We start from the raw sequence: 25624 nt of genomic DNA on the forward strand, positions 1-25624 counted from the left end.
TTTTGAGAATTTCATGTCAATAGCACCATGAGAAATATATTTACTTAAAAAATTGGTGAAGTGTTCGTTCAATACTTATTTCGTCCTCTGTATTTATGTAAAATATGACAGCGGGTACTCTGGACTACAGAGTCAAAATTGGAAATATTTGGCTATAACAGAAGACAACTTGTTCACTGAAAGCCTGGAGATCGGTACAATAAGGAGGGTCTGTAGGCATCAGTGAAGTATGGTGGAAGTTGCCTGGACTGCACTCAGCAAAGGGAGTTGATGATTTCGTCATGAGTAATAGTGTCCTTAATACTGAGAAATAAATACAGATACTTATCTATCACTAGATGGTGGCCCGATTCTAACACATCAGGTATTCTAGAATATGTATTTATGTATGTATATAGCAGCCACATAGTATATAGCACAGGCCACGTAGTATATAGGAGCCATGTAATATATAGCAGACAAATACTACGTGGCCTGTGCTACAGTATATACTATGTGGCTGCTATATACATACATATTGTAGAAAACCCGATGCGTTATTACAGGCCACGCAATATATAACAGTGGCCACGCAGTATATAACACAGCCACGTACTATATAACACAGCCCACGCAGTACATAGCAGCCACGCAGTATATAACACAGGCGACGTAGTATATAACACAGGCCACGCAGTATATAACACTGGCCATATAATATACAGTATAACACAGGCCACGCAGTATATAACACTGGCCACGTAATATATAGCACAGCCCACGCAGTATATAACAGTGGCCACGTAATATATAGCACAGCCCACGCAGTACATAACACAGCCCACATAGTATATAACACTGCCCATGTAGTATATAGCAGCCACGCGGTATCTAACACAGCCCACGTAGTATACAGCAGTGTGGGCACCATATCCCTGTTAAAAAAATAATTAAAATAAAAAATAGTTATATACTCACCCCCTGGGATCCACCGAAGCTCCGGCGATACGCGCGCGGCTGCCGCCATCTTCCGTTCCCAGGATGCATTGCGAAATTATCCAGATGACTTAGCGGCCTCGCGAGACCGCTAAGTCTTCGGGGTAATTTCGCAATGCATCGCCGGGAACGGAAGATGGCGGCAGGCGCGTGCGGCTCGTCGAACAACGGAGGGTGTGTATAGCAGGATTTTTGGTTTTTTATTATTTTTAACATTACATCTTTTTACTATTGATGCCGCATAGGCAGCATCAATAGTAAAAACTTGGTCACACAGGGTTAATAGCGGCGGTTACGGAGTGCGTTACCCGCGGCATAACGCAGTCTGTTACCGCCAGCATTAGCCCTGTGTGAGCGGTGACCGGGGGGGAGTATGCTGGCCCCGGGCACTGACTGCGGGGAGTAAGGAGCGGCCATTTTCTTCCGGACTGTGCCCGTCGCTGATTGGTCGTGGCTGTTTTGCCACGACCAATCAGCGACTTGGATTTCCATAACAGACAGAGGCCGCGACCAATGACTATCCGTGATAGACAGACAGAAAGACAGACAGACGGAAGTTACCCTTTTACAATTATTTAGTAGATGCAATACCATCAGGGAGGCATCTGATTGGCTTCAAATTTATCCTGCAGCAGAACAATGACTTTAAGTATGCAGCCAATGTCATTAAGAACTATCTTCAGCGTAAAGAAGAAGAAGTCTGTGTGGGATTAGCTGTGGGATTTGCACCAGCCTTCATCCACAGAAGATCTGTGGTTAGTTCTCCAAGATGTTTGGAACAACCTTCCTGCTGAGCACCTTTTTACTTTGTAACGTTTTTTCCACACATGCCTAAATGTTTTGCACGCAGCTCTATGTGACTATTATCAAAATAATGTATAGAGGGCAATAGACAAGGAAAGGATGGGCACAACCAGAATGCCCGCAGGGCAGTAATATACTCACCTGTCCAGGTTAAGAGTACCATCATACTTTGGTTTGTTCACCTCCTGAAACAGTTTTGTGGATAGGTTTTCAATCATGGCATCTTTGAGAATCTGTCCAAAAGGGAAATAGATATTTAAATTAACCCTATATCTGCAGGTTAGTAGCATTTCTTTTCTGGTAACAGGTTCCCTTTAAAGGGAAAAATTCTGTAATGCTGTAGATAAGCCCCCGATGTTACCTGAAAAAGGAGAAAAAGACGTTAGATTATACTCACCCAGGGGAGGTCCCGCTGCGGTCTGGTCAGATGGGCGTCTCCGGTCCGCTGCGGCGCCTCCTATCTTCTTTCCATGACGTCCTCTTCTGATCTTCAGCCACGGCTCCGGCGCAGGCGTACTTTGCTCTGCCCTGTTGAGGGCAGACAAAGTACTGCAGTGCGCAGGCGCCGGGCCTCTTTCCGGCGCCTGCGCACTGCAGTACTATCCTCTGCCCTCAACACTACTATCCTCTGAAGATCAGAAGAGGACGTCATGGAAAAAGATAGGAGGCGCCACAGCGGACCGGAGACGCCCATCTGACCTGACCAGCAGCGGGACCGCCCCTGGGTGAGTATAATCTAACGTCTTTTTCTCCTTTTTCAGGTAACATCGGGGGCTTATCTACAGCATTACAGAATGCTGTAGATAAGCCCCTGATGCCGGTGGGCTTACCTCACCCGCGATTTTCGGGGTGACAGGTTCCCTTTAATGTCTATGGAAGCCTTTATAATAGGCTTCATTTCTCCATGGCCAAAGATTCAGTTTTCTGTCCTAGGCCTGTAACTAAATACTTTGACTTTGGCAATTTGGTACCCCCTGCCCTTGCAGACTACTAAACAGTTTTCCATTTACAAAGTGATAATGTGATTTTCCATCTTTAGACTGTACAATGTACAAAGTCACACAAGTATTCTGCCGGAGTATAAGTGTTCATCAAACCTGTGCTGATCTCTACAGAGAATGTAAGGACTAATTATGTTACAGCTAAGAGAGGCGCATCATTGCATCGTTCGTCCTGGAGAGGCTGAGAAACAGCACTAGAGGATCCTCAAATCTGACATCTTTGTATCTCTGCACTGCTATATCCATATAACAACATGAAGACATCATGCCAGCTACAGTTTTGTTTCCCCACTTTAGCGGGGTTGTCTGGGCAAAGAGAAAACTCTCCTGGGTCCTTGTGGGTGTTAAAGGAAATCTGTCAACAGGTTTTTGCTATTTAATCTGAGAGCAGCATGATGTAGGGGCGGAGACTGTTATGGCTGGCAATCAGGCAACACAGCGTGCAGTAATCAGCGCACATACAGAGATCTGGCAATAACCAAAAACAATAGGACGAGCTCTGAGACGTGGAATCTCTGTAGACTGCAGTACCTGATCTATCCTCACACAACTATAAGCAGCAGTGGATTGCGCCTATCACTACCTATGCAACTCGGCACTGCCTGAGGAGCTGACTAGCCTGAAGATAGAAATACAAGCCTGACTTACCTCAGAGAAATACCCCAAAGGAATAGGCAGCCCCCCACATATAATGACTGTTAGCAAGATGAAAAGACAAACGTAGGAATGAAATAGATTCAGCAAAGTGAGGCCCGATATTCTAGACAGAGCGAGGATAGCAAAGAGAACTATGCAGTCTACAAAAAACCCTAAAACGAAAACCACGCAAAGGGGCAAAAAGACCCACCGTGCCGAACTAACAGCACGGCGGTGCACTCCTTTGCTTCTCAGAGCTTCCAGCAAAAGTTAATAGCAAGCTGGACAGGAAAAACAGAAAACAAACTAGAAGCACTTATCTAGCAGAGCAGCAGGCCCAAGGAAAGATGCAGTAGCTCAGATCCAACACTGGAACATTGACAAGGAGCAAGGAAGACAGACTCAGGTGGAGCTAAATAGCAAGGCAGCCAACGAGCTCACCAAAACACCTGAGGGAGGAAGCCCAGAGACTGCAATACCACTTGTGACCACAGAAGTGAATTCAGCCACAGAATTCACAACAGTACCCCCCCCCTTGAGGAGGGGTCACCGAACCCTCACCAGAACCCCCAGGCCGACCAGGATGAGCCACATGAAAGGCACGAACAAGATCTGGGGCATGGACATCAGAGGCAAAAACCCAGGAATTATCTTCCTGAGCATAAGCCTTCCATTTGACCAGATACTGGAGTTTCCGTCTAGAGACACGAGAATCCAAAATCTTCTCCACAATATACTCCAATTCCCCCTCCACCAAAACAGGGGCAGGAGGCTCCACAGATGGAACCATAGGTGCCACGTATCTCCTCAACAACGACCTATGGAATACATTATGTATGGAAAAGGAGTCTGGGAGGATCAGACGAAAAGACACCGGATTGAGAATCTCAGAAATCCTATACGGACCAATAAAACGAGGTTTAAATTTAGGAGAGGAAACCTTCATAGGAATATGACGAGAAGATAACCAAACCAGATCCCCAACACGAAGTCGGGGTCCCACACGGCGTCTGCGATTAGCGAAAAGCTGAGCCTTCTCCTGGGACAAGGTCAAATTGTCCACTACCTGAGTCCAGATCTGCTGCAACCTGTCCACCACAGAATCCACACCAGGACAGTCCGAAGACTCAACCTGTCCTGAAGAGAAACGAGGATGGAACCCAGAATTGCAGAAAAATGGAGAGACCAAGGTAGCCGAGCTGGCCCGATTATTAAGGGCGAACTCAGCCAACGGCAAAAATGACACCCAATCATCCTGGTCAGCGGAAACAAAACATCTCAGATATGTTTCCAAGGTCTGATTGGTTCGTTCGGTCTGGCCATTAGTCTGAGGATGGAAGGCCGAGGAGAAAGATAGGTCAATGCCCATCCTACCACAAAAGGCTCGCCAGAACCTCGAGACAAACTGGGAACCTCTGTCAGAAACAATATTCTCAGGAATGCCATGTAAACGAACCACATGCTGGAAGAACAAAGGCACCAAATCAGAGGAGGAAGGCAATTTAACCAAGGGCACCAGATGGACCATTTTAGAAAAGCGATCACAGACCACCCAAATGACCGACATTTTTTGAGAAACGGGAAGGTCAGAAATGAAATCAATCGAAATATGTGTCCAAGGCCTCTTCGGGACCGGCAAGGGCAAAAGCAACCCACTGGCACGTGAACAGCAGGGCTTAGCCCTAGCACAAATTCCACAGGACTGCACAAAAGCACGCACATCCCGCGACAGAGATGGCCACCAGAAGGATCTAGCAACCAACTCCCTGGTACCAAAGATTCCTGGATGACCGGCCAGCACCGAACAATGAAGTTCAGAGATAACTTTACTAGTCCACCTATCAGGGACGAACAGTTTCTCGGCCGGACAACGATCAGGTTTATTAGCCTGAAATTTCTGCAACACTCTCCGCAAATCAGGGGAGATGGCAGACACAATGACTCCTTCCTTGAGGATACTCGCCGGCTCAGATAACCCCGGAGAGTCGGGCACAAAACTCCTAGACAGAGCATCCGCCTTCACATTTTTAGAGCCCGGAAGGTATGAAATCACAAAATCAAAACGAGCAAAAAATAACGACCAACGGGCCTGTCTAGGATTCAAGCGCTTGGCAGACTCAAGATAAGTAAGGTTCTTATGATCAGTCAAAACCACCACGCGATGCTTAGCACCCTCAAGCCAATGACGCCACTCCTCGAATGCCCACTTCATGGCCAGCAACTCTCGGTTGCCCACATCATAATTACGCTCAGCAGCAGAAAATTTCCTAGAAAAGAAAGCACATGGTTTGAACACTGAGCAACCAGAACCTCTCTGTGACAAAACCGCCCCTGCACCAATCTCAGAAGCATCAACCTCGACCTGGAACGGAAGAGAAACATCAGGTTGACACAACACAGGGGCACAGCAAAAACGACGCTTCAACTCCTGAAAAGCTTCCACGGCAGCAGAAGACCAATTAACCAAATCAGCACCCTTCTTGGTCAAATCGGTCAATGGTCTGGCAATGCTAGAAAAATTACAGATGAAGCGACGATAAAAATTAGCAAAGCCCAGGAATTTCTGCAGACTTTTTAGAGATGTCGGCTGAGTCCAATCCTGGATGGCCTGAACCTTAACCGGATCCATCTCGATAGTAGAAGGGGAAAAGATGAACCCCAAAAATGAAACTTTCTGCACACCGAAGAGACACTTTGATCCCTTCACGAACAAGGAATTAGCACGCAGTACCTGGAAAACCATTCTGACTTGCTTCACATGAGACTCCCAATCATCTGAGAAGATCAAAATGTCATCCAAGTAAACAATCAAGAATTTATCCAGATACTCACGGAAAATGTCATGCATAAAAGACTGAAAAACAGATGGAGCATTGGCAAGTCCGAACGGCATCACCAGATACTCAAAATGACCCTCGGGCGTATTAAATGCCGTTTTCCATTCATCTCCCTGCCTGATTCTCACCAGATTATACGCACCACGAAGATCAATCTTAGTAAACCAACTAGCCCCCTTAATCCGAGCAAACAAGTCAGAAATCAATGGCAAGGGATACTGAAACTTAACAGTGATCTTATTAAGAAGGCGGTAATCAATACACGGTCTTAGCGAACCATCCTTCTTGGCTACAAAAAAGAACCCTGCTCCCAATGGTGACGACGATGGGCGAATATGTCCCTTCTCCAGGGACTCCTTCACATAACTGCGCATAGCGGTGTGTTCAGGTACGGACAAATTAAATAAACGACCCTTAGGGAATTTACTACCAGGAATCAAATCGATAGCACAATCACAATTCCTATGCGGAGGTAGGGCATCAGACTTGGACTCTTCAAATACATCCTGAAAGTCCGACAAGAACTCTGGGATGTCAGAAGGAATGGATGACGAAATAGACAAAAATGAAACATCACCATGTACTCCCTGACAACCCCAGCTGGTTACCGACATAGAGTTCCAATCCAATACTGGATTATGGGTTTGTAGCCATGGCAACCCCAACACGACCACATCATGCAAATTATGCAGTACCAGAAAGCGAATAACTTCCTGATGTGCAGGAGCAATGCACATGGTCAGCTGGGCCCAGTACTGAGGCTTATTCTTGGCCAAAGGTGTAGCATCAATTCCTCTCAACGGAATAGGACACCGCAAAGGCTCCAAGAAAAATCCACAACGTTTAGCATAATCCAAATCCATCAGATTCAGGGCAGCGCCTGAATCCACAAACGCCATGACAGAATACGATGACAAAGAGCACATTAAGGTAATGGACAAAAGGAATTTGGACTGTACAGTACCAATAACGGCAGAGCTATCGAACCGCCTAGTGCGTTTAGGACAATTAGAAATAGCATGAGTAGAATCACCACAATAGAAACACAGTCTGTTCAGACGTCTGTGTTCTTGCCGTTCTACTTTAGTCATAGTCCTGTCGCACTGCATAGGCTCAGGTTTACTCTCAGACAATACCGCCAGATGGTGCACAGATTTACGCTCGCGCAAGCGACGACCGATCTGAATGGCCAAGGACATAGACTCATTCAAACCAGCAGGCATAGGAAATCCCACCATTACATCCTTAAGAGCTTCAGAGAGACCCTTTCTGAACAAAGCCGCTAGTGCAGATTCATTCCACAGAGTGAGTACTGACCACTTCCTAAATTTCTGACAATATACTTCTACATCATCCTGACCCTGGCATAAAGCCAGCAGATTTTTCTCAGCCTGATCCACTGAATTAGGCTCATCGTAAAGCAATCCCAGCGCCTGGAAAAATGCATCAACATTACTCAATGCAGAATCTCCTGGTGCAAGAGAAAACGCCCAGTCCTGTGGGTCGCCGCGCAAAAAAGAAATAATAATCAAAACCTGTTGAATAGGATTACCAGAAGAATGAGGTTTCAAGGCCAAAAATAGCTTACAATTATTTCTGAAGCTCAGGAACTTAGTTCTGTCACCAAAAAACAAATCAGGAATCGGAATTCTTGGTTCTAGCATCGATTTCTGATCAATAGTATCTTGAATCTTTTGTACATTTACAACGAGATTATCCATTGAGGAGCACAGAGCCTGAATATCCATGTCCACAGCTGTGTCCTGAAGCACTCTAATGTCTAGGGGAAAAAAAAGACTGAAGACAGAGCTAAGAAAAAAAAATGCTGTCAGGATTTCTTTTTTCCCTCTATTGGGAATCATTGGTGTGGCTCCTTGTACTGTTATGGCTGGCAATCAGGCAACACAGCGTGCAGTAATCAGCGCACATACAGAGATCTGGCAATAACCAAAAACAATAGGACGAGCTCTGAGACGTGGAATCTCTGTAGACTGCAGTACCTGATCTATCCTCACACAACTATAAGCAGCAGTGGATTGCGCCTATCACTACCTATGCAACTCGGCACTGCCTGAGGAGCTGACTAGCCTGAAGATAGAAATACAAGCCTGACTTACCTCAGAGAAATACCCTAAAGGAATAGGCAGCCCCCCACATATAATGACTGTTAGCAAGATGAAAAGACAAACGTAGGAATGAAATAGATTCAGCAAAGTGAGGCCCGATATTCTAGACAGAGCGAGGATAGCAAAGAGAACTATGCAGTCTACAAAAAACCCTAAAACGAAAACCACGCAAAGGGGCAAAAAGACCCACCGTGCCGAACTAACAGCACGGCGGTGCACTCCTTTGCTTCTCAGAGCTTCCAGCAAAAGTTAATAGCAAGCTGGACAGAAAAAAACAGAAAACAAACTAGAAGCACTTATCTAGCAGAGCAGCAGGCCCAAGGAAAGATGCAGTAGCTCAGATCCAACACTGGAACATTGACAAGGAGCAAGGAAGACAGACTCAGGTGGAGCTAAATAGCAAGGCAGCCAACGAGCTCACCAAAACACCTGAGGGAGGAAGCCCAGAGACTGCAATACCACTTGTGACCACAGAAGTGAATTCAGCCACAGAATTCACAACAGGAGACCCTGATTCCAGGGATGTGTAACTTACTAGGCTGTGTGTTATAATTTCAATACAATCAGTGTTTTATCAGGAGTAGATTATCACTACAGGACTAGGTCTCTAGTGCAGACCAGTCAGGCTAATCTGTGTAACCACACCCACTTTACTGATTGGAAGCTTGCTGACAATGCACTGTATACACAAAAATCTGCCAATCAGGGGTGTGGGTGGAGTTATGCACAGCTCAGCATTTACACCACTACAACATCTGCAACAGAGATTTTATCAAAACTACACACATCACTGGAATAAGGCTCCCCTCCCCTACATCATACTGCTCTCAGATTACATGGCAAAAAGCTGCTGACAGATTCCCTTTAATAAATTAGGGTATGTTCACACGTTCCTGATTTCCATCCTTTTTTTTTCAGGACTGTTTTTTAAAAAACTGCAGCTCTTGGCAGAAAACGCAGGTCCTTTTTTTGTCCTTTTTTGATGCGTTTTTTGATCCTTTTTTTTATGCAGTTTTCTATGCAGTTAAAATGGCTGAAAATACCCTAACCCTACCCCTAACCGTACCCCTAACCCTAACCCTACCCCTAACCCTACCCCTAACCCTACCCCTAACCCTACCCCTACCCCTAACCCTACCCCTAACCCTACCCCTACCCCTAACCCTACCCCTAACCCTAACCCTACCCCTAACCCTATTCTAACCTTAGTGGAAAAAAAAAAAAAAATTCTTTATTTTTTTATTGTCCCTACCTATGGGGGTGACAAAGGGGGGGGGGGTGTCATTTACTATTTTTTTTTATTTTGATCACTGAGATAGGTTATATCTCAGTGATCAAAATGCACTTTGGAACGAATCTGCCGGCCGGCAGATTCGGCGGGCGCACTGCGCATGCGCCCGCCATTTTTCAAGATGGCGGCGCCCAGGGAGAAGACGGCCGGACGGACACCGGGACGCCAGGTAAGTATAAGGGGGGGAGATTAGGGCACGGGGGGGGGGGGGCATCGGAGCACTGGGGGGAGGCATCGGAGCACGGGGCGGTGGGATTGGAGCACGGGGGGGCGGGATCAGAGCACGGGGGGGCAGCCACACTCCGCCCACGCACTTCCGCCCACTTCCCCGCACTTCCTGGTGCAGCGGTTCGGCACCACAAACCGCAGTAAAACCCGCAGATATTTTTTTCATCTGCGGGTTTTACTGCGGGTTTGATCTCACAATGGAGGTCAATGGGTGCAGAACCGCTGCGGCTCCGAAAAAAGAAGTGACATGGTACTTCTTTTTTCCCGCAGCTATTCAGCGCGGTTTTTTTTTTTATTTTCCGCATTGTGGGCACAGCAGTTCCTGTTTTCCATAGGGTACAATGTAATGTACCCTGCATGGAAAACAGCTGCGGACCCGCAGCGGGAAAATCGCGGCAATTCCGCATGAAAAAAAGGATCGTGTGAACATGGCCTTACAATCTAAGTGACACTCACCTACTACCACCCATCTAGGTCCAGCGAATGTAGGTGAGTGTTACTCAGTTTGTCATTTTCTACACCTCCAAGCTTCTGGAGAACTCTTCTTTTTGCCCAGAAAACCCCTTTAGTTCAAGCATAATATTAATTGTCTAACGACATTCTTAGAATAGCGAGAAGGCACATGGATAAGGGAAACCAAAAGCTGTCATCACAGCTCCACAGAAAATTTTCCTCTGTACACATTTCCCTCAAGAGCCTTGAGGACATCACAATAATGCACAAAAATATACAGTTTTACATATTTTTTAATAACTATTTGTAGATCAAATGTTTTTCATTCAGATCAAATGTCAATATGAATGTCAATATCATAAAAGGAAACATGTAATATTTCCATTCTAACATTTTTGTGGGTTGCAGAAAATACTTAAAAGGGTTGTCCAGGCAAGTGGCTTGGTATATAAAAATAATAATGGAGTAGTAATAGGAGTTGATTATTTGACCTTGATGAGTTAGTATCTTTCCAGAACTCACCATGGCAAGGTTAAAGATTCCGCCCACTGGTCCTAACTGTGATGCGGCATCTATCAACTGACGCGCTCCCCCTATAGAACCGGCATCTTTGGTTGAAACGATCACAGTAATTCCGGCTTCCTTCCAGCTCTGGACTTGTTTGGCCTGATAACCTACAAATATAAGCAAATGGTCAGAACTCTGATGTATCATTCCAGCTTTTTACTAATTATCGTTCTTTGGAAAATTTTGTGACTGTACATTACCATTCCTTATGCCAGATCGAGACGTTAAAATGAGGTTCCTGGCACCTCTCTCAATTAACCACTGAGCCAACTCCAAGCCGAAGCCCCCAAGTCCTCCAGTAATGATGTAGGACTTTGTTGGTGGGAAAGATGTTCGAGGGATTGCGGGAAGGAACGTTTCAGAGTCATAAGCTGACCCCTCTTCACGCACCTACATATGAAAAATATACAACAGATACCAAATGTATTCAATAAAAGGTATATATCTCCAGAAGCCCTTCTTTTCGGGATTTTGTAGCAGCTACAACCTTTCTTTTCTTATTGCTAATGTATAATTGTGCTTTCCCTTACTGTTATCCTGACTTCCAGATGAACTTTTTATTTTTAAGCTGCTATCAATCTTAACGGGCAGGGATGTAGTGAAAATCACAGAGAAGGTTGGAACAGTAGCCTAAACCATTAGTGGGGCCAAAGGTGGATTTCAGGCCAAATAAATCTGGTTAGAACGTTAAAGTATTAAAGGACTTTTCCTCTTTCAGGAAACTTCTATCCACAGGCATAGTTTGGCTAAAAAAAAAAAGTTTGCTTTAGTTTTTTACACCTAACTGTGCCTGTGGACAGAAGTTTACCGAGAGGAAAAAACTTTTAACATTGTCAATTTAGAGAAGAATTGTTGCCTTTTCTTCCCTGTCCAAATACTAATGGTTCCAATTGTCTTTGTTTCCCCTTCTTGGTTTGCTTCTCTCAAAGTGTATTCCATCTTGCCATTTTGGTCTCCCCTATGATATTCTGGGTTGGGTTTTATATGTTCACCCTTCACTGCACTTCCTTGCTGTCTATACCTTTAGGTAGACTTGTGTTTAGGAGTTCCAACCCTTCAGCTAAGGCCGGGGTCACACTAGACCGTAATACGGCCGAGTGCAATGCGATAAAAAATCGCATTGCACTCGGACCAATGCTACCATATGGGGCAGCTCCCAGCAGCCGACTTTTTCTCGGCCGTTTTCCTCGGTCCGAGACACTCACAGCATGCTGCGATTGTTACGGACCGAGGAAAACTCTCGGCTCACTCGCACCCATATAAACCTATGGGTGCGAGTGGGACAGCGCACACCACTCGGATATCATCCGAGAGATGTGCGCTATAAGCGGACCCCAGCAATGGAGGAGATGGAGAAATTCATTTCTCCGCCTCCTCCGCAGCTGTGCTCCGATCCTCCCTGTGCGAGAGAATCGGAGCACAGACGCATGACACTCGGCTCCTGCTCTGCTGCGAGGAGCCGAGGGTCATTAGCATATCGCATCCGATGCTCTCGCATCGGATGCAATACGCCAGTGTGACCCCGGCCTAAGGAGTTTACCTTGCTTGGTAAACACCAGCTGAATTCCTGCAGTGACTGTTTGTTTTCCTTCCCAGTACCTCTTCCTTTCACCTCTTTAGGTTTCTGGGACGTTATACTTTTTCAGTTTACTTTTTGCTCTCTTTAGCTTCCACTCTCAACCCTATATGAACGTGTTTTAATTTTCTCACCCTGGGTTTTCATATCTTCCTTCACACTTATCTCTAATCTTGTTGGCAGTGTGTTGAGGCCTCCCCTCTGGTTCCTCAGAAAGTATGAGAAACCCCTCAAAGGCCTTTTAGGTCAAAGGTGATGTTTTTCAGTTGTGCGGCTAGGGTCTTTCTAGTCTTCCCTTTTTCCGTTACCTTTGAGTGTGTTTACGTTCATAACAAATAAATCCATTCAGATTACAATTCTGTCCCACCAACATTTTTGTAGCAACTGTGATGTAAATGCTGTCTAACATTTTAGGGCATAGTGAATTTCTCTGACCTTTATAAGGACTTTGCCGATGTGCTTTCCTTGTGCCATGAACCTAAAGGCTGGCTCCACCTCATCCCGAGTGAAGATGGTGCATTTTAATGGCTTCACCACTCCATTTCTAATTCCAGACTTCAGAAGATTGGACACATCTTCCCATTCTTTGTTTCCTTCTTCAAAAAGGGCATCAAGCAGGATTCCGTGGAATGCCACATTTTTCAGGAAAAGAGACATTCCTATATGACACCATCAAGACGTGTTTGTCATAGAAAATGAGCGATGATCTTAAGATGGAAACTTCTTAGATTAATATTTAGTTAAACTTACCTAATGGCGTATTGTTTGACAGATCATATTTGCCTATTTCCAAAAAGCGTCCATGGCGGGCCAGACAGCGGAGACTAGCTTGCAATTTTTCCTCTGCCAATGAGTTGAGAATGAGGTCCACTCCTACAGTGAAGTGAAAAACACAATAGTTTGCTGGTGTTTGGATCATTCTACTTCTAGGATTTTTCGAGTCACAAAAAAATATATGTTTGTCCTTGTAATAAACTCCCAAACCCACCAGTTAACTTAATTTTTGTTTTACAACTTCTTTTCAGCTCCATGCAGCCATCTGAGTGATTTGTTAGTGTTTACTTCCCAAACTTTCTGTAAGCTCTACCTCTATGGCTCTAGACTACGTTTCTGAAAAGGCAGAGCTGTATCTGTCTCACAGCTCACAAACTCCCATTTTCAATGCCCACCAGAACTCCACCTGCAATGTACCACTCTGAGACTCCAGTCTCAAGATGAATAAATTGCTGCACACAATTTCTCCTTCCTACCAATGCTCCAACTTTTCACCTTCACCCTCACCCCCTGTACACAACCCCAGTCATTGTAAAGTTGTCGGGGATCACAGGCCATGTCCCCCATGACATCACCATACAAAGCACTGGCAAGAAATCAAAGTGCTCTCTGCTTTGAACAGACTGCAAAAGGAAGTAAGGAGATGGAAGTCACATCACTACGTGACAGCTTAGAATTAGAGCAGAATTTTAACAGCAAGTAAATTATGAAATTTCTTCATTTGTGTGGATTAATAAAGCATTGTTAAACCCTTTTGCCTGGAAAAAAAGCCTTTAACTAAGAATAAATCCTTAGCTTTCACTCACCTTTCCCTCCCGTAATAGTGAGAACATGTTGTTCAAAAGACGTATTTCGGGAATTCGCAAAACAGCTGGCATCAAGTTGTGGGAATCTGCTCTGGAGGTATTGCTGCTTTTCTGAAGATCCTAAGCAATACATATTAATATTCCAGCTCAATGTTTCTGTACAGTTCTTAGCTAAATCTTGATCCTAAGACACTGAATTTGCCATTATGGTTTTTATATGGGTTGTCAGCCAGTTCTTTCAGCTTATGGATGGGAACAGGAATTGTGACACGGTAAAACTAGTGGGATTTACTAATCTAATAAGTTCTGAATTTCTAAATCAACATAAAAAGTTGTGTATGATTGTCAGATACTTTGCTTTACCTTCAGAAAGTCCTGTTCAACTAAGGATTTTCTATAGTTTATTCTCTAACTGTAACGCCCCAGAGTAACAAGATGTTATGCTACACTCACCATGAACCACTCACTTAAAAAAAGTGTCTTTTTTCCCACTAAAAAAAGTCACTGGGAGCTTGGTAGGTTAGGTACACACTGCGTCTGTGTCCACTATCGTGGGCATACACTCAGAAGGTATAAGCCCGACAGTGGCCCCAGTAATGCATGGTAATGTCTAGGAAGATTAGCTACAGTGCATGGGTTGTAAACTTCTAGACTATGTTGCGCGCTGTAAACAAAGGAACATCAAGATCTCTGGAGATGAACTTGTAACCTTGAGATTGTGGATATTGTTCAACAACTTTTGTTCTCAAGTCCTCAGACAGTTCTCTTCTCCTCTTTCTGTTCTCTATGCTTAGTGTGGCACACACAGACACACAATGTAAATATTGAGTCAACTTTTCCCCTTTTTATCTGGTTTCAGGTGTAATTTTCATAATGCCCAAACCTGTTACTTGCCACAAGTGAGTTTGAATGAGCATCACAAGCTTGAAACACAGTTGCTTACCCACAATTTTGGAATGGTGCCAACAAATTTGTCCGACCCATTTTGGGGGTTTGTTTGTGAAATTATGTCTGGAACAATTTCAAGGGTGCCAACACTTTTGTCCATGATTGTATGTTTGGAAAAGCTGTCTTTGTATGTTGTAGAGTAAATATACAGATGCATTGTGCATGTAGTCTTAGTGCTCCTTTTTTGGTTCTAAAAAGTGCATTAAGACATCACAGAGAATAGAAGTCAGCTATAAGTTTACATTTCTGATGGGGTGGATTTAACAAGATGCATACCAAAATGTGATATTATAATAAAAGCAGTTAGTCCCCCAAAATGTATGCTGCATAGAATTAAAAAAAAAAACAATCACTGTAGATAGAAACAGCCATGATCAGATCTTTTACCAAGTCCAACAAGAGTTCTAAGTTTGATATCAAGGAATGGAATAAAAATCACACACATTTTTCAGAACAACCTACCTACTGTTGTGAAGACACGGCAACCCATGCTAAGAGAAATGGCGATTGCTGCCTGCCCAACGCCACCAGATCCAGAGTGGATAAGAACGCTCTCACCCTTCCTCATCCGTCCACGCACAATCAGGGCATAGTATGCTGTGGCATAGACCACAGGAACCGAGGCAGCGTCAGCCAAAGACCTACGAACGGAAAGAACAGAATATAACTGTGAACACACAATAATTACAACTCAATACTCAGCAACTCATTTCGACAAGATTGAGAACTTACCAATCTTCAGGTACATTCCACAAGAAGCGTTGATCGGCATCCACAACAGTGGCAAGGCCTTTAGCTGGAAGAAGTCCCATGACCCTGTTACCTGCGGGGTCACGTCCTGAAAACTCCATTCCCAGCATGCACTGCTGTAGAGCTACATCTCCTAAAAACAAACAGCAAAATTGTCAAGTGTGTTCCAATACTCACCTAATGCCCTTTATATGACCAGTAATGAATTTTCCAAATGAAATATCTATAACGAAAACTTGCTCCAAAATTATTACTTGGTTCTAACATAAATTTCTATCCCAGCTCCTAGGTATTGAAGCCAAAATTAGTTATCACCCTTCCATTGATGGAAAGAGATGAGAACTTCTTAATTTTAGACTTTTACGTCTGGCCAAGGTGACTACCAGACTATAGATGACTTGCTATCAGTCAGACCAAGTTTCCAAAGTGGACCCTAGCACCATGTACGAAGACCCTAGAAGTTGTATATGTGGCAATGCTCTACACAAGCTACTCTAATGAGCTACATAATGGAAATGTTTCATACCAGGTATGGCATCAGGGGGCAGCTTCCCAGTTGCCAACATGATGTCACGGAAGTTGAGCGATGAATAGTACACCTGACACAGTTTCACATTGGGATTGGGAGGGTGGAAGTGGCGTAGAGGAGATGCAATCCAGCGTAGGGTGGAGAGATCTCCACGGGTCAGCACGTTCACAAAAGCATAGGCTGTTTCATCCTGTGCTTGTCCTATAGGAAAAAAAAATAATACAAAATATTATTGCTTTGGAAATTACACACAAATTATCATTTAATTCTACAACTGTATTTTACGTTCCAAAGTGGTAGCGTTAATAATAATAATTTTTCTGGTTCCCTGAAGCTGAGCTGGTGTTCAAGACTCCACTGAAGATCCAGGTCCTTTAGTCCCAAAAAGTGCCCCTATTAGGCCTTTACCAAATATTTCAAGCTGGATATATTCAGATATTAACCAGTTTATCCCAGGGTAATGCGTTATCTATGACTTCTACGTGAACAAAAAGATCTACGGGACAGGCACATGGCAGATACCGTATGATACTTATCCTACTTAAATGCATACATACTGTACATAAATGCTGACATTCTTCTCAGAAATAGTCATATACTCACCTTTCTGAAAGGGTGTGTGTCGAAAGGCGCCCCACCTTCCATCCCGGTAGACATTCATTGCTAGATCTTGCCTCTGCCGCTGCAGGATCTCTTTTTCAGACACTTTATGTGAATTCACATCAGAGTTAAAGATACACCTAGAAATAAAATGTCAATATGTAGTTCTGCATGCAGCGACCTTAAGAATTACAGTATTTCGCTCCAGTAATTACAATTTCTTGCTGCCAACACACAGAGAAATGTAACAACCTATAGGTGGCACTAGAGAGACAGAATCTATAATATAAGGCTGGGAGCGTCACTCTGTCCCAAGCCTTTATAGACTGCGCAAGCGCAAGCGCAGTCTGGATCCCACAGAGTGACGCTCTCAGGAGATCGCGGTATGTGTAAACACTGACCGCACGCCGCGATCTCCAACGGAGAGGCAGGGACGCGCCAGGAGGGTAAGTATAAGCTATATTCACCTGTCTGTCCCGTTCCAGCGCTGCGTGCGGCTCCGTCTCCCGGGTCCTCTGCCTGTGACGTTCACAGTTCCGAGGGCGCGATGACGCGCTTAATGCGTGCCACCCTCTGACTGAACAGTCACAGCCAGAGGACCCGGAAGAAGCGGCACGCAGCGCTGGAACCGGACAGACAGGTGAATATAGCAAGTGTCGGGGGCCTGAGCTAGCGGCTATACTGGCACATGACCCCCACAGCACGCCGGTGTACCCGCCTGCTCAGGCCCCCCAGCACTCGGCCCCCAGCGACGATAGGTGAGTATGTTATTTTTTTATATATATATATATATATATATATCGCAGCAGCATACGGGGCATATAATACTATGGAGCATCTTATGGGGGCCATAAACCTTTATGGAGCAGTGAACGGGGCATATTCTATGGAGCATCTTATGGGGGCTATAAACCTTTATGGAGCAGCATACGGGGCATATAGTATGGAGCATCTTATGGGGGCCATAAACCTTTATGGAGCAGCATATGGGGCATATACTATGGAGGATCTTATGGGGGGCCATAAACCTTTATGGAGCAGCATACGGGGCATATACTATGGAGCATCTTATGGGGGCCATAAACCTTTATGGAGCAGCATACGGGGCATATAGTATGGAGCATCTTATGGGGCCATAAACCTTTATGGAGCAGCATACGGGCCATATACTATGGAGCATCTTATGGGGGCCATAAACCTTTATGGAGCAGTGTACGGGGCATATACTATGGAGCATCTTATGGGGGCCATAAACCTTTATGGAGCAGTGTACGGGGCATAAACTATGGAGCATCTTATAGGGGCCATCAACCTTTATGGAGCAGTGTACGGGGCATAAACTATGGAGCATCTTATGGGGGCCATCAACCTTTATGGAGCAGTGTATGGGGCATATACTAAGGAGCATCTTATGGGGGCCATAAACCTTTATGGAGCAGTGAAGGGGGCATATGGATGGGAGCAGCAAATTACAGACGGTGGCGCAGGATGGGAGCACATGACAGAACGGGAGCGCAGGATGGGAGCAGCACATGACAGAACGGGGGCGCAGGATGGGAGCAGTGTTATAATCTGGTAATTCAGTATCACAATGGACATAGGAGTCAGAGCACATACAGTGACCTGACAATAACCCAAAAACATAGAACGAGCTCTGAGACGTGGAAACTCCGCTGACCGCAATCCCCAATGCCCTCCAACCACACTAGAGGCAGCCGTGGATTGCGCCCAACGCTCCCTATGCAACTCGGCACAGCCCGAGAAACCAGCCAGCCCGAAGACAGAAAATAAGCCCACCCTGCCTCAGAGAAACACCCCAAAGGAAAAGGCAGCCCCCACACGCAACGACTGTGAGCCAAGATGAAAAGACAAACGCAGAGATGAAACAGATCTAGCAAAGTGAGGCCCGACCCTCCGAACAGAGCGAGGACAGGAAAGGCAACTCCGCGGTCAACACAAAACCCCACAAACAACCACGCAAAGGGGGCAAAAAGACCCTCCGTACCGAACTAACGGCACGGAGGTACACCCTCTGCGTCCCAGAGCTTCCAGCAAGCACGAGAAAACAAATAAGCAAGCTAGACAGAAAAAACCAGCAAACAAAAAGCAAAAGCGGAACCCAGCTATGCAGAGCAGCAGGCCACAGGAACGATCCGGGAGGAAACAGGTCCAATACTAGAACATAGACTGGAGGCCAAGATCAAAGCACTAGGTGGAGTTAAATAGAGCAGCACCTAACGACTTCACCACATCACCTGAGGAAGGAAACTCAGAAGCCGCAGTACCACTTTCCTCCACCAACGGAAGCTCACAGAGAGAATCAGCCGAAGTACCACTTATGACCACAGGAGGGAGCTCTGCCACAGAATTCACAACAGAGCAGCACATGGCAGAATAGGGCAGCACATGACAGAACGGGGGTGCAGGATGGGAGCAGCACATGACAGGATGGGGGCGCAGGATGGGAGCAGCACATGTCAGAATGGAGGCGCAGGATGGGTGCAGCTCATGTCAGAATGGAGGCGCAGGATGGGAGCAGCACATGTCAGAATGGGGGTGCAGGATGGGAGCAGCACATGACAGAATGGGGGCGCAGGATGGGTGCAGCACATGACAGAACAGGGGCGCAGGATGGGAGCAGCACATGACAGGATGGGGGCGCAGGATGGGAGCAGCACATGACAGAATGGGGGCGCAGGATGGGAGCAGCGCATGTCAGAATAGGGGCGCAGGATGGGAGCAGCACATGACAGAATGGAGGCGCAGGATGGGAGCAGCGCATGTCAGAATGGGGGCGCAGGATGGGAGCAGCACATGACAGTGTGGGGGTGCAGGATGGGAGCAGCACATGACAGTATGGGGTCGCAGGATGGAGCAGCAGATGACAGAATGGGGGCGCAGGATGGAGCAGCTCATGACAGGATGGGGACGCAGGATGGAGCAGCACATGACAGGATGGGGACGCAGGATGGAGCAGCACATGACAGGATGGGGACGCAGGATGGAGCAGCACATGACAGGATGGAGATATACCAATATAAATGCTCGCCACCCGGGCGTAGAATGGGTTCAATAGCTAGTACTTCTATATTGATATATTTAAACCGATCCTGACAGCAGGATTGTGCTCAGTAACCTACAGACAGTGTCAGGTCGGCGCCGTTATACTGACTACAAGGATACCTGGGTGATGAAATCCGTCTTGTGGTTGTTGTTTAATCCTTATTTTCAGTTTTGAGTTAATGATATGCTTGTACCCCAGGGCGGCCTGTAGGGGGTCTTCATGTGGTGCTCTGATTACATATTCATCCTTATGGACTTATGACAGGTCACTGATCCCTCACTGACCTGCCCCCTATTTTACACACTGCATATACTACAGTGGGGTTAAAAAATAATATTCAACTTGGTGCAGGCAGTAACACCTGCGGTGTAGCATGAGACAATGACTAATATGCCTATAGGCATTTATGCTTTATTCCTATACTATCGTGGGGTAATAAAATATATGGCGGCGGTGCTGCCTGCGCAGCAGCATCTATCGTGGTCCGATACATTGTACTGCATAAGCAACACCGCCAGTGCCATTTTGCTGGAGAAAAAAATTTTGCCTGCACAGCAGCATCTATCGCTGATAGATGCTATTTTGATGGAGCAAAAAAAATAAAGCTGCCCAGTACCATCTATTGCGTTCCGATAGATGCTACTGCGCCTGAGCTGTTGCCATTTTGCTTGAGAAAAAAAAAATTGGCTCCATCAAAATGTCGCCGGCGGTGCATGCAAAGTAGCATCTATTGCCGACAGATGCTATTTTGATGGAGCCAAATTTATTTTTTTCTTTCGAAAAATGGCGCCGGTGCCTGCGCGTTCCATTAGATGCTACTGTGCAGGCACCCCTGCTGGCGCCATTTTGATGAAGCCAAAGTTTTTCCTCCAGCAAAATGGCGCCAGCGGCGATTCTTGCGCAGTAGCATCTTTTGGTGCTCACAGGGTAATAATGCAGAGCAGCCTAAAACACGTACCCAGAGAATCCTGAGAGCACTACCTCCTTGTAAAGACCATAAAAAATCAGAATGTGATAGGTGCTACTGCGCTGCCATTTTGATGAAGATATGTCTATTTTATTACCCCACGATAGTATAGGAATAAAGCATAAATGCATATAGGCATATTAGCCATTGTATCACGGTGCAGCACAGGCGCCGCCATCATTCTGATGAAGTTGAATTTTTTTCCTGTAGCCCCACAATAGTATATGCAGTGTGTAAAATAGGGGGCAGGTCAGTGAGAGGGATCAGTGACCTGTCATAAGCCATACAGATGAATACGTAAGCAGAACACCACATGAAGACCCCCCACACAGGCCGCTCCGAAGCACAAGCATATGATTAACTGAAAACTACAAATACAGATTACACAACAACCACCAGACAGATTTAATCAACCCAGGTATCATTGTAATCAGTATAACGACGCCGACCTGACACTGTCTGTAGGTCACTGTGCACAATCCTGCTGACAGGGGCACTTTAGAGAAAACCTGTCAACAAGTCAAAATTGGGCAGTTTTTGCTCTTAGGTTATTATTGATGCTCCTCTGAGTATTCCAATTTTTTCCCTTAAAATCCCCACAAAATCATTCCAGAGATATGTGCTTTTTAATTTAGCGTTAATTTTTATAGTCTTTACCAAATGGGCAGTGCTCACAGGGTAATAATGCACAGTAGCCTAAAACACGCCCCCAGAGGATCCTGAGAGTACTACACCCTTGGTAAAGACCATAAAAATTAGAACAACCTAAAAAGGCCCATATCTCTGGAACCATATGACAGATTTTGACGAAGCCTCGAATACTCAAGGAAGCAGTGACTTAGTGGCAGGCCCTCTTTATAAGGAGTCTCTGAACGATTAGATGGGAACCATATTGTTAGGATCACTTGCTGATCAGTTAGGGTCTGAGTACAGAGCTCCCCATAGTATTAGAATAAGAGGGCTGCAGAATGAGTTTCTCTTTCTGCACAATCCTCAGAGATTGTCCGCAACTGATCAATGTTAAGCCATATTTTAGAGATATGCTATAATATTAAAAAAGGGAAAAAGGGAATATCACTTTAAAAAGTCATGACAACAAGTCATCTCATATACCTATACATACTGTATATGTACATTGTTAGTGTTTTTGTTATGTAAAGGTGATGGATTTGAGGACATATTGTTTCTTAATTTTGCTACACCTTACAGATCTAAAAATCCATTCATTAATACAGATTGCCAGACAAAACCTGAATCTTGCCCATGTAACCATCCCATGACGTCTGCCATACCTTATTCTGTTTCCTCCTGGCTCCTGGCGCAGGCAGTTTACCATTCCAACAATACCAGAATTTGGTTCATTCAGGGCTGTTAGCCAAATTCGGTGATCCGATGTATTGGCCATAGCTTCCTATCATATAGAACAGATGATGATGAAGAATATAGATATTTAGACATCACGAGTAAATGAACTGTTCATTTAAAATGCGGCACCTTCAGTGATTCCACCCACGGACAGTCCATGTCTTCAACCGAGAGGAGAGCCGCTTTCCTCTCTGGGGTACGTCGATGACATAAGAAAATGACTGAGTTGTAGAAGGACTTCTTCATGGCAACCACGTCCATGTGGGCACTGTCAATCAGCTTCTCCCATTCTGCCTGGCAAAGTGAAGACATTTCAGACAGTTCAGAGTATGTATACTGCACCATATGTATAAAGGTTAGAGGCATAGAGTGCACATGGATTTATCACTAAATTACCGGAATTAAAGCCGGCTCAATGCTCATAGTACACTGACGTATAGAACCATCATACCTGGGAAAGGAGACCATCTTTCTGCTGGAGATTTTGGGTCCTCAGGAAGGCAATGGTCTCTCCTAAGATACCTCCTTTTAGAAGTGTATGAAGTAAAATGAATCCTCCTTCTTTCACAGCCGCTGCCATATTGGGCAGAACTTGTCTAGGATCCCGTAGGAGATGTGCCGAGCTATTGCACACCAACAGATCAGCACCAGTTACACCACTAGGTGGACTAGTATAAGGGTCCCATTGCTCTATGGAAACTCCAGATTCTTTTAGATTGTCCTCTACTGTAGAAAGGACGTCCAGAGTCCGGTCAGTGGCGATGTAGTCTATCTGCAGCATTGGTTGGGTGTTCAGCACATTCAGCACGTAAGAAGACAAATTCCCTTTTCCTGTTAGGGTCTATGGAGAAAAAAGAAATAAAAACTAACATGGATAAGTTACGTACTGTGTGTAACTCCTAGAAATAGGTATTAATATAGATCACCTACTATTGCCCTGCATTCTTGTTCTTTTCGTACAGAAATGGTCTCAAGCTGCAAGCTCTATATAAAGCCAATCCACCAGATAATAGAGTTGGGAAAAAAATATACAGGTCCAGGAGTTCTGACAGTAGTCTGTGGCCACCAAACCAGAGCACTGTGAATTTTCTACTACCTGGGCATCTTCTGATTAATAGACCCTGAAATGTCCTGAGGCTGCGACACAACACAAATGCAAAATATAGGAGCAGCCTACTAATTAGAAGAGGGGACCCGGGATGCTGCAGATAGTAGGAGGTCTGCAGTGCTCTGGTCCAGCTGCCACTGATGTAGCCAATGGACCATGTTCCTGCAAATTTAGTTGTTCAACTCTACTAGATAAACAAAGTTATGCCTCTTTGTAATAAACTTTTATGTTCCATAGTCTCAGAATTTGTCACAATCTTGGTTTGCTGTCAGCAACTTACACTCGGTGGCTATAAACCAATTCACATCATGTCCTTCTTATAATGAAATGTTGGGCAATCACAGGATAGAAAAAGGCTCACATATACTGGGTATTCTCAAGTTTACACGTTATACCCTGTCTGTAAGTTAGGGAATAACTTGACTGGAGGATCCAACCACTGGGCCTCCATCAATCCCATAAACCAGGGTTCTTAAGTGGTTGATCATGTGCACTGCACCTCCATTTATTCTCATGGGAGTGCCGAAGACGAGCCAAGAGCAGCGTTTAGCTGTCTCCGGCTATCACATTAAGAATTAATGGAGTGGCAGTGAACAAGATTTACCCCAGCTCCATTCACATGGGGCTCTTCTTCTTGTGATCAGTGAGGTTCCAAGGGCTTGACCCCCAGAAATTGGGAAGTTATCACCAATCCTGTAGATAGGGAATAGCTTCCAACTTGGGAATACTTCTTTAGGTTGTGCATCTGAGTGAGCAAATTAAGTAGGGTTTTAAGTCACAAAATGTAAAAAACAATTAATGTTTCCATTCACAAGACATCAAACAGAGATCTTGAAAACACTGGTGAATTAAAAGCCAAAGTATAACTATAATGACCATCCTTACTAGTAGACAGAAATGACACCCCTATATTTAGCATGTAGGACTAGCCTATGAGTGATGAATGTGTTAAAGGAGGCCTTAGCACAAAACCTACCACAACACCTTGTGAACAAAGCCTGATCTATCATTGTCATTTAATTGTAAGAAGCTTTGCACACAGATTGCCTTACTGCACTGTACAGATGGTGACCTTTTGTTTTGTTGCCCATCCGGAGATGCACTTGAAATACTGATGACTTTTTCTCAGCTTTGGGGACTCAAATTCCCCGTATGCCCTGCTGAATAAACTGCTAAATATCATCTGTATGATGTTTAATTATGAACCCATGTATTATCCATCTAAAATATTGAAAAAACTTACTTCAATAATCTTCATTTTATGGGGATTACTGTTCTCTAGAACTGTATCCAGACATGTTTTCAGATAAGGTGACGTTAGCAACCCGTTCAGGAGAGGATCATCTTGGAGCTGATTGTTCTTCTGGGTCAGAGTTTCTTCCAGTTCAGAATGCAAGTTGCCATTTAACTCAAGATTACAGATCTCGGTGAGGACATGCAGGAGACCATGGTCTGGGGAAGTGCTTAGTTTTTTATTCCTGTGGGCTCTTTTGACTCTGGGAATGTTGAGTTGTAGTCCATGCTGGGCCACCTTTGACTCTAGTTCACAAATCTTATCTGCAAGGGAACCAGATGACACTTTAGATTCACAGCCAACGTGACGTGTTGGGGTCAGGAATGTTAATACACCTGATGATGTCCTGAATGAGTTGGACCCATGAAGCATGTGTGGGCAAGGGCCCTTCATTCAGCATATTGTTGGGGCTCAACGCTCTCTGACCTCATATTATTGGAAACCCAGTTACCAACATGTCAGCAAGTGATGACCTATGGTGAACGATTTACTAGATCTGTTGGACATTCTGACATATAAAATATAGTTTACAAACTTCTAAATAAGTATAAAAAAACTATAGACTTTAATAATAAAGATAACTGTAAAAATCAGTACCTGTGCATTGCTCTAGAAGAGAATATAGGTCATTGTTATCTCGTAGACAATTTTCTTCAATGTAAGGGGTAAAGACAAAGTTCTCCAGGGTAGGTGGCGTTTGCTGCTGTTGGCGACGTGGAGCAGTGGTGGCATGGAGACCAGATATCTGCACCCCTCCAGATGTAATTTTTTCTAGGCATTTGTGGACACTAACACGAAGAGCTGAAATAATAGGAATATACGGTGTTAAGCTGATGCTTATATCTATGACTTTTATAGAATTTTATATTTCTTTACTGTATGCTATTCTGGTTAATTCACATTTATGGGTCAACTTATAATTTTC

At 44.8% G+C, this 25624-nt stretch overlaps 1 protein-coding gene across 1 annotated transcript in view; it reads right to left on the bottom strand.

Annotated features, from left to right (window-relative positions):
• FASN (fatty acid synthase) overlaps nt 1–25624 on the bottom strand; it is a 90299-nt gene that overhangs the window by 18032 nt on the left and 46643 nt on the right. Inside the window, exons 21-35 of the mRNA XM_069752481.1 lie at nt 25297–25500; nt 24649–24962; nt 22749–23138; nt 22427–22591; nt 22225–22343; nt 16905–17041; nt 16299–16502; nt 15755–15905; nt 15485–15663; nt 14075–14194; nt 13245–13367; nt 12930–13153; nt 11119–11308; nt 10874–11025; nt 1921–2012 (exon numbers count right to left, since the gene is read on the bottom strand). Of these exons, the coding sequence (XP_069608582.1) occupies nt 1921–2012; nt 10874–11025; nt 11119–11308; nt 12930–13153; nt 13245–13367; nt 14075–14194; nt 15485–15663; nt 15755–15905; nt 16299–16502; nt 16905–17041; nt 22225–22343; nt 22427–22591; nt 22749–23138; nt 24649–24962; nt 25297–25500 (2764 nt within the window). The remainder of the gene's footprint in view (nt 1–1920; nt 2013–10873; nt 11026–11118; nt 11309–12929; nt 13154–13244; nt 13368–14074; nt 14195–15484; nt 15664–15754; nt 15906–16298; nt 16503–16904; nt 17042–22224; nt 22344–22426; nt 22592–22748; nt 23139–24648; nt 24963–25296; nt 25501–25624) is intronic.

The sequence above is a fragment of the Ranitomeya imitator genome, chromosome 2 (assembly GCF_032444005.1).
Source record: "Ranitomeya imitator isolate aRanImi1 chromosome 2, aRanImi1.pri, whole genome shotgun sequence".
Classification (NCBI taxonomy): Eukaryota; Metazoa; Chordata; class Amphibia; order Anura; family Dendrobatidae; genus Ranitomeya; species Ranitomeya imitator.